Here is a 12,542-nt window from a genome sequence, read left to right as displayed (position 1 = left end):
TGAGTTTCGGTGAGAGTGTGTTTGTGTAATGTGTCATTTTTATTTATATAAAACATCGTTTTTGAAGTAATCAGAACCTGCTCAGTTGTTGCTCACTAATTACCAAATGTTTCCCTTTTCATGCTCCTTTCAAGGAGCAGACTGCGAGGAACTGCCCTTTTGTAGGAAGTTATCATGCCTCTCCAACATCATAGACTATTTTTCCTCAGAGAAAAAGCCAGACCGCTTTTTCCAGTTTTAGCAAGAATTTCTGAGAGAAAGCTGATTTCAAATCACCTTTTCTGTTTATTGTATTATACCTGTCATACGGCAGAATGGAGACTTGTTAACTTTAATCCATTCTCCACATGAGTTTCCCACTGTAGGAACTATGAGGAACTTATCTCCTTGCCAATAACCTGATGTGTTAGGGAAACAAAATCAAATGACGTACATTGACTTGGGTATCTAACTGGAGGAGAATGGCTGCAGGAATCCATTTTAGAGCCCCTCCCCCTTCGTTTACCATAACATGTGGTTTCATTTCAGAGGGCTCCGGTGTTAGCATTTCCATTTCCTCAGGAAGCCACATTTCATTCTTGCTCTTATTCCTGAAATGGAACGTACATTTTCCTTGGCTCGAGTTCAAGGAGTGCCTGGGGCAACAATGAAAACAGTTATTAGCAGGTTTCAGTCATGGTCACTCCTCCCCACGCCGCCACCCATGGGTGTTCCTTGCTTGATCCAGAAGGGTTGCCAACAACTCTCCCAGAGCCAAGGAGGGTGTTGGGTAGCCACTGGGTTGCACTCAGGTCTTGTGGCCATCAGAGGGGAGCCCTGCTGTCCTCTATGCCCGTATTCTTGCTTTCTGCTGGGAGATTTGGTTGCCCTCTAAGTGCCCACATACCACAGAGTCTTAATTAAGAAAGTATGTTCCCATTTCATGTAACTGGAAAAGAATGAAAACAATGACAACATTTATTTATCTTCACTATCAATATTATTCCTTTTTCTCAGTCTTAAAGGAATTATCTGGGTTGTAAGTTTTGACCTCAGGCATGAGCTATTGAGAATGTAGCTTCTTTCAGAGAGAGGGTTTCAGTGCAAGCAAAGCTGGTAATAGAGCCAAGCCCTCCCAGAATTTGGACCCAGTGGCTCAAGGACAGAGAGGTAACTCGGTCTGAGAGCCTGCTTTCATGTCACCAGGAAGTCAAGCCTCTTTTCATTGGTTCCATTTACTTACCTTTCTGAGCCTTCAAAGCAGTAAACGCTATAATTTCTATCATCTATCTTCCTGGAACAGGACAGACCATGTGCTGGGACTAGGTGGGATGCTCCTATGTGTTGCTGGTAGCCCTGGTGGCTGCAGGTTAACTCTGATTGAGTGTTCTATGGGGCAGCTGAGCCTCAAGAAAGGGACTTAGCCAAGACAACCTAGTTACCCAGGGCCACTTAATGTCTGTCAGCATTATTTCTGTAGGTAGTTGGGTAATCCTGTTTTAGAGGAGCTGCCTCAGCCATTGTGGTCTCTATACACTGTTATCATAACCTCCTGCTGTGAAAGATAGCCATGACATAGATATCCACACCTGACCGAGGACCAGTGAGCCAAAGAATAGAGGCAGCACTCAGATCCCAATATATCACTCACTCCGTAGGAGTTTTCACCTCGGGAAGCAGCCCTGTTTGCCTCCGGAATATAAGGATTTGGAGCTTAGATATTTCTGATCTTTTGAACTGATCAGCAGTGGATATATAGTTTCTGGAATCTCTGAAGATCCAGCTTTGTGATAGAGGAGGAAGCAGTACTTACTTGTGAGTGGTACAGGAGCTTGCAGTAACAGATCACTCAACATGCAAAGATTTTGTACATAGGCTTTTATTTTGAGTCATCTAAATACATACTGTTCAGGGCTGAAAGGCTTATTAGTCAGCCCATTTTTGTTGTAATAAAGTAAAAGCTAACATAAATTAGCTTAAAGGTAAAGGGGAATCCGTTGGTTTATCTAACTAAAAAGTCCAGCAGTAGAACACATGACTTTGCGTATGACTGAATCTAGAACTTGTGTGTTATCTGGGACACTGCTCAACTAAATGCAGCTTCATTCTTTGTCAGAAATGTTCCCCTTTAAAAAAATTAGGGAGGCACCAGAAGCACTAAGTGTGTCTCCTGCTAAGCCTTTAAGATTTCAGAAAAAGAAGCCCTATTATGATGGTGCACACCTTTAATCCCAGGACTCAGGAGGTAGAGGCATGTGGATCTCTGAGTTTGAGACCAGCTTGGTAGTAGTAATTCTGCTGTCTGGTAACTACAGACATACTTAGACCCTCACAACCAATTCACATAGTGTGGATCCTGGTGCTTGCTCATGAGACACCTCATATTCTATGAATACTAGGCAGTCAGGTGTTAAAAGGCTTACACGGGAAGTTGTGAGTGGTGTAAATTTATATACATGCGTCTCCATACATGTTGGGCTAGAAATTTAGGAGTATTTCTCCCTTTAGGAGGGAAGAATTATTCCACACTGGAGCAGCATGTTCAAACACAGATGGGCTCCATCTTGGGAATTCCTGTCAGTCTGAATGAGCCTGGGGATCTCTAGTTCCTGGAGGATGCAGGCATATCCTTGCTTGGAGTAACACTGCCCTCAAGTGAGGCCACAGTTAGGATTTTCTCATTTTGTGGCTGAAGAAACAAGCTCAGAGAACTCAGGTTGTGTGACTAATTTCTTTTTCTTTCCTTTAGTTATCTTTATTGAAATGTTACTGCTTACCTGCAAGTCACCAATTTCAAGTGTATAACTAAATGACTTTTTATAAACATGTACAGCCATGCAATCACTTTAGTCATGACATGGAACATTTTTTCCATACCCAGATCATTCTCATGGACCTCTGTCATGAACTTCCTGCTTTCTCATCATTGTTCTGATTTTGGTCACTGTGGATTTGTCTTTTTTGAGTTTTAGACTTATAGGATCAGCCGTGCATGTGTTTCTTTTGCTTTCCATATCTTGGACACACACAGTGACCCTTGGGTTCATCCATATTGTGTTTGGTACTGATGTCTATCTGTGCAGTGTGAGTGTTAAGTTGTATTTGATTGCAGTATTGTGGCATCTCATGGTTTTTCCTGTGTTTGTATTGATGTATTTTCTTTCTAGGGGTTACCAGACTCTGGAGGGTCTTGGTTCCACCTGGAATAGACTTGGCTTTCCTGACTTCATACCTGCTTTCCTTACTATTAGTCATATGCTCAGGTTTCAAGGATGTTTTCAGTACTTATTAGCTCCTCCTTAGGTTTTTCAAGACAGTAGACATTCCCTGGATTTAGGAAGGAAGCAGCTATGTCAGAGTAATCAGTTCTGTATCACTTTACATTGTAAAGGGGCTGGAGGCCCAAGGGCTTGAAATGGGGATTAACGTGATCAAATTGTGGCCTTCTACCTATTTTGTAAATAAAGTTTTATTAGACATAGTCATACCCATAGATAATTCATATAGTGCCAAGGGGACTTTCATTGCAACTCCATTATTGAACAACTATGACCCAAACAATATAGACTTCAAAAGCTAAAATATTTACTCTTGGTCTTTACAAAAGTTTACCAACTTTTACCTTAGATTTAGGGAGGGAGACAGACACTAGACTAGTAATTACCACCAGAGGTGGAGAAAAGCAGAGCTTTGGACTGGGTAAAATTGAGCTTCAATGTTGGCCTTGGAGTTCTTCTTGAGACTTCTAATCATTTATGAAACTGGCAATCAAGTAGGGCTCCAGTCTGTGAAGGGACTCTCAGTACCTGGTCATTCTGATGCCTTTATTTAGTAGACAAAGAAACTGAGGCCTAGAAATTCAGGCCCGTGATTACTTGGAGTGACATGTGAGACTGCTCCTGCCAGTACCTTCCGTCTATAGTGTCCTTAGATCATGAGAGGCCTGGGTCAGGTATTGCTAGGGGAAAGTTCTGAGAACAGGGCCTTTGGTCTTGTTGCACCCTCTGTTGGTTGATGTCTTGGCAAATGTCAGGCTGGCCTGGGAAGATGGAGAGGGAAGAGGCTTGGTGTGCTGTGTTTGAACATAGATATTGAGACAGCTACAGTTATCACCAGGTAAATTCATCCTCCTACACAACAAGACTTGATGATGCTTGTTCCTTTGTTCCTTGCTCCTATCCCTGAGCTCCTTCCACTTTCTTTAGGCCATCTCTTCAAGTCTGCTCTGTGACATCTTGTAGTGGTCACATACTCTGCCTTGAATTAAAGAAGTGACCTTTAAATTAAAAGAACTTTCTAGTGCAGAGAAGCAAGAAGCCTTTGAAGAGAGTTTGATGGATATATGTCTACTCTTCGTAGTTACTGTCAGATACGAATGCCCAGGCCTCAGGCAGGGCTTTAGTGTCATGGAATTAAAAAAAACATATCATCAGTCTTAAGTCCTCAGCACTCTAGAGATAAGCAAGCCTCTTTCCAGGAAGTTCTAGAAGCAGCTCCAGGGCTAAGGACATATGCCCTAACCTTAGTGGCTAGGTCCAGGGCATGGGCCACTTTCTGAACCTATGGCTGTAGCCAGTAAATAGACCTCCAATTTGGCTATTACTGAGTCAAGTGCTCATGCTTGACCTTATCATTATCATTGTGGGGAGAATGAAGGTTCTGATTGGATTGGGCTGTGTCATTTGCACTCTCTCTTCCTTCCTCCCTCCCTTCCTCCCTCCCTTCCTTTCTCTTTTTCTCTCGAGACAGCGTTTCTCTATGTGTAGCCCTGGCTATCCTAGAACTTGCTCTGTAGACCAGACTGATCTCAAACTCACAGATTAGCCTGTCTCCGCCTCCTGAGTGCTGGGATTAAAGGTGTGTGCTACCACCTCCTGGGTTCATTTGCTTGTTCTTGAACCTGTCATTATAGCTGAAAGACAGGTGACTCTGATTTGCTAGGGTTGAGTCACAAACCATTTTCAGAAGCACCAGCCTCCCCAAACCAGAAGGTTTGGTGGGGATTTTTTCGGACTTGGGGAGAGAATGTTCCCTAGAAGAGAAGATGGTGTAGAATAAGAAGACTACATCTGGGCTAATAATAGGTTCCCTTGCTAGTGAATGGTTGTCTTTGCTCCATCACTGCCTAGGACTCAGCCCTTCCTTTCCACCAAGTTGCTTCCAAGCTTTTTTAGTTTGAGGGACAGCTGCAGATTGGAAGGTTGGAGCGTCTGGGAGAGCATGGCTCAGTGGTCATTTCCTCAAGCATCCTCTGCCCAGGGAAAGCTCAAAGAATCTTAAGTGTTATTTCTGGGAAAGAATCCTAGTTCTAGCCCCAAAATGTGCTTTGTTTTTCATAGGAGGAAAAACAAAGAGGGTCAAAGAGAGGATGGGGTGAGCCATTGAAGTAATAAAACATCCAGTGCTAGCGCTCCAGCTCCTGGCTGGGGTTGGGTGATTCACCTTGTTTCTTCTTAAGGACCCTCTTTGTGGCTGAGTGGCTGAAGGCTTGTCACTTCCTGTTTCTATGCCTGTTCATATGGGAAATGCAGTTTTTAATTGAAGCACAAAGTGTGGGCTTTTCTCCAATTGGGTAAAAATGGAAGAAGAAAAAAAAAAGCAAAAAACCCAGTGCAAAATTGTATATACTAGGATGCTTTGAATTATAAGTAATTTAGGATATTTTTTTTCTTTTTTTTTTTTTTTTTTTTTTTTTGGTTTTTCGAGACAGGGTTTCTCTGTGGTTTTGGAGCCTGTCCTGGAACTAGCTCTTGTAGACCAGGCTGGTCTCGAACTCACAGAGATCCGCCTGCCTCTGCCTCCCGAGTGCTGGGATTAAAGGCGTGCGCCACCACCGCCCGGCTTAGGATATTTTTTTCAAACTGCCCTAAGAAATCAGTTTTTTCAGATTTGCTGTGGGCTGCAGGCATGGTTTGATCCAGAGATCTGGACATTACCAGGGAACAACTCTGCTGTTTGTCATTTTTTCAGTTCCGCCCTCCTGGTTCAGCCCCATTCTCACAGCCGCTTTCCACGCAAGGTCCCGGACACTGTTGTAGGCACTGACTTCCTGAGCAAGAGGGAGTACTAGCTGTGTTGGTATAGGTCATGAGCCTGACACTTTCACCCAGTCGCCAGAATCAGGCTTTTTTTTTCTTGTTGTTTGGCCAGAGAAGAGCCATAATTGCCACAACCACTCATGTCTCTGTATAGAATTCTTAATACTGAAAAACAGCTAGGTTGGCCTGACACCATTCTCTGTTTTAGATTGCTGTCCCTCTGTCTAGATCCTATGAGATAATGGCTTACATCCACCATTATCTGGCCTCATCTATTCAGAGTTCTTGACACAATTATGGAGTAACAGATTGCCCTGCCTAGTGCTCCCGGTCTCACCACACTTTTCTTGTCTCCAGACAGAGATTACTGCAGTCTATGTGACAAGCAACCAATTGGGAGACTGCTTTTTCGACAGTTCTGTGAAACCAGGCCTGGACTGGAGTGCTACATTCAGTTTCTGGACTTAGTGGTAAGTCCCTGCCACGTGGCCCTTGGATTTTCAGTGATCAGAAGTTGGTTTTGTCAGAAGGAAATAAAGATAAACCTGATGGTTTTGAAACCAGAAGTATTTAAACTCTTGTTGCATGAGAAGGTTCTTAATGTTGAGGTAGCTCTTGGATACTGTTGCCCTTCCTCCAGCTGAGATGCTTCATGTAAAATACACAGCTAGTATCTTTGTCTACCAGTTTACTGTCTATTTCTCCAGGAAATGCAAACTTTTGGCTTTTGAGTTTCTTGTTCACCCCATTCAGCAGAGCTTCCTGAACACAAAGGCACCATCAGTAAACTCTTGTTCAGTGAGTGCCCATTGGCTGTTTCCAGCCAGCCCTCACTATCTCTATCAGGTGGCTGTGCCTGATGCTTCCAGGACTTCCTTCAGCTGTGTTGTGTCTCATTTGTTTAACAAAAGCATACGCTTTAAAGGAGATTATGAAAATTCTCAGGAGTTCATTCGCCTTTGATCAGGATGGTCAAAACCCCTAAGTTCATCGCCTAGACAACTACCCTTTGGATTTTTATCTGGGGATGGAGATTAGGGATTTTAGGTGGTCAGGGGAGAGCAATAGGGAACCCCTGTGAAGGGAGTGGGGCTAGCTTGGATTTCCTGTCAAGGACAGAACTGAGATACTATTGTTTCTTAGAGACTCATATGGCTTCTATCTCTGTTTAGGCTGCTTCCCCACAGGGCTCAAGTTTTTATGTCTCTTCAGAGTTTCCCTATTGTCTCTAGACCTATAAGCAAAGCTACTAGGGTAGACATCTCCATTGAAGTTCCACCACCTCTACCAAGTCAACATACCCAACACATGCAATCACTTCTCCCAGATCCTCCAAACTCTCAGCCCCAAGAATGTACCTTGCTCCCCAGTTACTGGAAGCTGAAGTCTTTGCAGTGGCCTTAATTCATCCGTCTTCCTCATTCTTTGCCCATATTCAGGGACCATGTGCTCAGCTCCTTGACCTCTTGATCCCTTTTCACCATCTGTGGCTTCTGCCTCAGTCCTGGTCCTGACACAGACCCTAGCATCTTTCACTTGAATAATCAAGCTAGTTCTCAACCATGACTGGAGATTAAAAACACATGGGAGCCTTAAAAACTACCAGTGCCCAAGCTGAAACCCAGACTAATAAATTTGAATCTCTGAGAGTAGAACCTGTTTTTTTTTTTTTAACTTATTATGGAATGTTCAGTCTACTAAAAAATAAAAGTCAGCTGTATAATGTAATGCATCCTCATGTGCCTCTCTCCACACTTCAACAGTATTGGCCCAGACTTCCACCCTCCCCTCAGCGGTGGCTTATAACAGTTATCAACTATCAAAATTGTTTCATCTGTGGAGTTTTTAGTATGTATCTTTAAAGAGTAAGGGCTCTTTAAAGCAAAATAAAACCAAAAAAAAATGACTTAGGGTTTATGTCTTAGTTAGTGTTCTATTGTGGGAAGAGACACCATGACAACTTTTGTAAGAGAAAGCATTTAACTGTGGGCTTTCTTACAGTTAGAGATATTTAGTCCATTATTATCATGGTGGGAAGGGAAGCATGGCAGCGTGCAGGTACGTGCTGTAATGTAATCGAGAGCTATATCCTGAGAGAGAGGCATGCGCGCATACACACACACACACACACACACACACACACACACGAGACACACTTCTTCCAACAAAGACCACATCTCCTAATCTTCCCCCAAGTAGTGCCATTCCCTAATGACCAAGCATTCAAATATATGAGCCTATGGTAGCCATTCTTATTCAAACCACAACAGTTTAGGATGTGGTTCAGTGTTAGAGCTCTGACCTAGTATACACAAAAAGACCTGGGTTCCATCCCCAGCAATGCATAAAAACAGCACATACAAGAAAAAAAGAAAGAGCCAGGTGGTGATGGTGCATGCCTTTAATCCCAGCACTCAGGAGGCAGAGGCAGGAGGATCTCTGTGAGTTTGACGCCAGCCTTGTCTACAGAGCTAGTTCCAGGACAGCTAGGGCCGTTATACAGAGAAAACCTGTCTCGAAAAAAAACAAAAAGAAAGAGAAAAAGAGAAAGAGAGAAAGAAGGAAAAAAACCACCACAATACTGTTATTATAACTAAAATTTTCTTTATTATCATTAAATATAAGTGTATAAATTTCTGATTCTCTTGTACACTTTATGAGTTTGTGTTTTGCTATCTGTAGAACTGACCTGGGTTTATACCATTTGGTTTTTCTCTTGACTCGAGGCTCCCCCATCAACACCTTCTGTGATGGGTCTGTTGTTCTTCTAGAGTAGAAGAGCTATTACTCCAGCAGCTGCTTACTTACTGGGCCCTTAGTATTCCTTGTAGATTTCTTATGTGTGTATTTGTGTGTTCATGTTTGTACCCGATTGCTCAGAGTAGTCTTAAGTCCTTCCAGCGGGGAGTATAAGTTACCTGCTCTTCTTTCTTTATGAGACAGCAATATTCAACACCTAAATCTGTTGAGGGGTGAAGGTTTACGACATGGCAGCATTCTAATCTTACTCTTCTTCATGCTAACTGGAGCACTTTCTTTGCTTCTTCTACGGCTATCTAACAGTAAGTGGTAATGCATGAGACTCGTGGCTTTAACTGTGTGGTATGTGTCCCAGTGCACTGAAGTTCTTATCCTTATTTCCTCCTGGACTCAGTGTTGGCCAGTGGGAACCTCCCTTGGTGTACTTGTGGAACCCAGGATTCACCAACAGCCCCCTTGCTGTCTGCAGTGATAAAATTCTGGATCCATCTTGTACTATACCAAGAAGCCTGGTTCCTTTGCCTGGAAAGTGACATTTGGGAACCACAACATGACACTAGAGGTGCTCGTTGTAACCAGATAAAACATCATTTCTAGCAGGTGGTAATGTTTTTCAAATCTCCAGGGACTTTATTGTGTATCTGGGGTTGGGAGGTATTGATTTCAAGCTAATACCCAGGCTCTGAGGATGGCTTACCAGATTAGCCACCAGCAAACCTTTGCTTTCCCTTTAATTCCCAGCCTTCACCAGATGTTTTTTCCACTTCTGGTTCTGCCCAACTATGTGCTTGTTGGAGCTCTGAATTGCTAGACTAAGTTAAGTTTCCTGGACCTGACTGTCTGAATCCCCTCTTTTTGCGACGCCACTCCATGATCTCATTTCCCTGGCAGGTGTCTGCTTGTTCTCCTGGCCCTCTTAGAACCTTTCCCACCTCATTTCCCCTCTTCTCCGAGTCCTTGCTTCCTATGTACACATGTTATTACACTGTACTGGCAGATGGTTAGTAACAGAAATTGCTGGATCCAGAGATAGGATTCTGGATCTAGCTCTTGTGAAACTGTGGGCAGGCATTAACCTCTCTGTATGAGGGACTCCTCTTTTCCAGGATCTTTAGTTATGGCCCTCAAACCTGAAGACCACTGGTCAGGAATGAACCAGGGACCTGTGTGTGTACCCACCTGCTGCAGTCACCTGGACTATGTTTTGGAGAGTCCTCACTTTGGCCTCATTTGCCTTTCTTTAGGGACTCAGACACCATGACCTACAACAAAGCTTTCACTTGAGGCAGGATGAGAAGCCCTAGTACCAAGCTCCTCACTAATCTTTAGCGTTTCATTCATATAACAAAAATACTCTTTGCTGGGTAGAGTTCTAGACATTTGGGACAAATTGATAGAATAGCCTAAAATGTCTAAACTTGTAATGTTACCTTCTAGCCAGGAAAGGATGTGCCCTGTGCCATAAGCACAGGAGGACAGTGATTTTTAAGTCCTAGAAAGTGGTAATTGGGGTGGAAAAAATTATCAGAACAGATTACAGTATTGGGAGTAAGGAAAAGGAGGCCTGGTTGTAGTGTTGAGAAGAGTGGTAAGCATGGGTAATCTTGCAAAGGTAACATGTGACTGAAGATTAGAAGCAGTTGGAGCTGGTAGGTAGTGAAAGGGCATTTCAGAAAGGGAACCTGCTGTAAGAAGACTTGTTGGCAACAGTGTCCATGATTAGAGAGGAAGCACTGGGAGTAGGAGAAGCATAGATCATGCAAGACCTTATGCCTCTGAAGAACTTTGGCTTTTATGTTGCATGAAGCTCAGGAAACAAAGGGGGATTTTTTAGCAAAGCAGTAGGTGGTATGATATGATATAGGTGGGTATAGATAGGTAAATCCAGTAGAGCCAGTTTATAGCAACCCAGGTGAAAGCCACAGTGTTTGGGCCAGCGTGAAAACAGTAGTGACAGGTGGTTGGATTAGGCTTGGGGGGCATGTATTAAAGGCAGAATTTCCAGAGTTCCCTGATGGACTGGAGATGAGATAGAATTGTTGAGAATGTTTTCTCTGTTAGTCAACAGAATAACTGACCAAAGCAGCTTAAGGAAGCAGGGATTTATTTTGGTTCATCATGGTGGGGAAGTCTTGGTGTCAAGAACTTGAGGCATCCATAGTCTGGAAGCAGAGAGTGATGAGTAAAGGTTGCCGTTGCCTCTGCCTCTTCCTCCTCCTTCTCAAAAATGGCTTTCTTACTCAAGAAGTTTTATTTGTGCCTGCATGGATATCTGTATACCATGTACATGCCTGATATTCTTGAAGACCAGAGGACAGTGTTGGATCCCCTGAGACTGGAGTTACAGACAGTTGTGAACAGTCATATAGTGGGTATTGAGAACTGTTGCGGGAGGTCCTTCCGCTCCTCCAGCCAATAGCCACCAAGATACCAGCCCATTGGGGCGTGGTATCTTTCCCTTTAAAAAAAGCGGCCACTTCCCTCCTCTCTCTCTTTACTTCCTGCTCCGGTTCCGGCGACTAGACTTCTTCCTAATTGCGTGCGTAGAGGGCTGTTGTCTGGGACGGTGATTTGTAAGTTTATTCCCTTTTAAATAAATACCACCCTATTAATCACAATTCCAAACTGGTGTGGGATTGTTTATGACTTGCGCCTTCATCTGGCGCCCAACGTTTGGTTTTAGAACCCCTCCTTCCCCCGCTCGGCTGCCGGCCGCCAGTTCGGCCGGCCGCGGCCTGTGCCTTGCGGCCTGTGCCTTGTGCGTGGAGCCAGCAGTTTAACATAAATCATCACGCAGTGGCTTTTCTTGCTGCAGTTCTTTATATTTTCCCTTTAGACACCTCAGATTGACTTCAAGTCCCCACGCAGCCTATCGTTTGCCTCGCTACGTGGATTTAAATTCCACAGGCCCGCGTAGTCTCTGCCCACGTGGTTTGCTCTTTTCTGAATCGTTTTCAAATCTCCCTTGCAAGCGCAGCTCTTAAGCGGAGCGAACCAGAGCACGCGGTTACCGGTTGCGGAAAGCTGCAACCCCTTGGGACGACACTGTCACGTGGAGGCATACACGGCTTCCGGGTTACTCTTCTCTACCCCTGGATTCTGGGTTTATGGTTCCGTGTACGGAATTGATTTAATTACATTTACTTTGTTGAGCAACTTGCATTTCCCAGTTTTTAACAAATACTAGGCGGACACTGAAACAGGACCCCGTTTTCGTCGCGACTTGGGAACAGCGCCACCTGCTGGATAATAGGTAATATGGCAGTTTTCGTTTCCAACATGAATTTTACTATTTTGACTACCAAAACAATGGGTTTTTTCATGCAAGGTTTATACGACTATGGAGATAACTTAATTTACTGGTTACTAGGTTTCAGTATTCTTTTGAATATTCTATTATTTAGGAAAAATATGGTCCTAAGAACCATACAATCTTTACCAGAAACTAATACAGGTCAGGAGATTCAGGATTCAAAAGCTTTGAAATCACAGGTGCAGAATGAGGACCAAAAAATTGATACCTCAGTGAAATCACTAGAAACACATGTAGCTCAGGAGATTCAGGATTTAAGAGAGACAATGATAAAAAGACTTGAAATGATTGAAGAAATTATTGGAGCTGGTGAACAGAGTAAGAAGGCACAAGGACAGGATACAATGCCACCACCAGCTATTAGATCTGGCTTACCCAGGGTTTTAGCGACATACCCTGTAATTCATTCTGACAAAGCGTCAACTTCTAAAGGCTCAAAGGGAGTCAGAGAA

At 43.6% G+C, this 12,542-nt stretch overlaps 1 protein-coding gene across 4 annotated transcripts in view; it reads left to right on the top strand.

Annotated features, from left to right (window-relative positions):
• The window catches only part of Grk5 (G protein-coupled receptor kinase 5), a 270,216-nt gene that overhangs the window by 131,839 nt on the left and 125,835 nt on the right, over positions 1-12,542 (top strand). For 3 of the 4 annotated variants that reach the window (XM_057777195.1, XM_057777194.1, XM_057777199.1), the window contains one exon: positions 6,375-6,487. The exons of the other annotated variant lie outside the window; for it this stretch is intronic. In XM_057777195.1, coding sequence (XP_057633178.1) covers positions 6,375-6,487 — 113 coding nt within the window. The remainder of the gene's footprint in view (positions 1-6,374; positions 6,488-12,542) is intronic. 4 annotated transcript variants of the gene reach the window in all.

This window comes from Chionomys nivalis, chromosome 8 (genome assembly GCF_950005125.1).
Source record: "Chionomys nivalis chromosome 8, mChiNiv1.1, whole genome shotgun sequence".
NCBI lineage: Eukaryota > Metazoa > Chordata > Mammalia > Rodentia > Cricetidae > Chionomys > Chionomys nivalis.
Note: the sequence above shows the minus strand (reverse complement) of the source record. Positions and strands in the feature narration are given on the sequence as shown.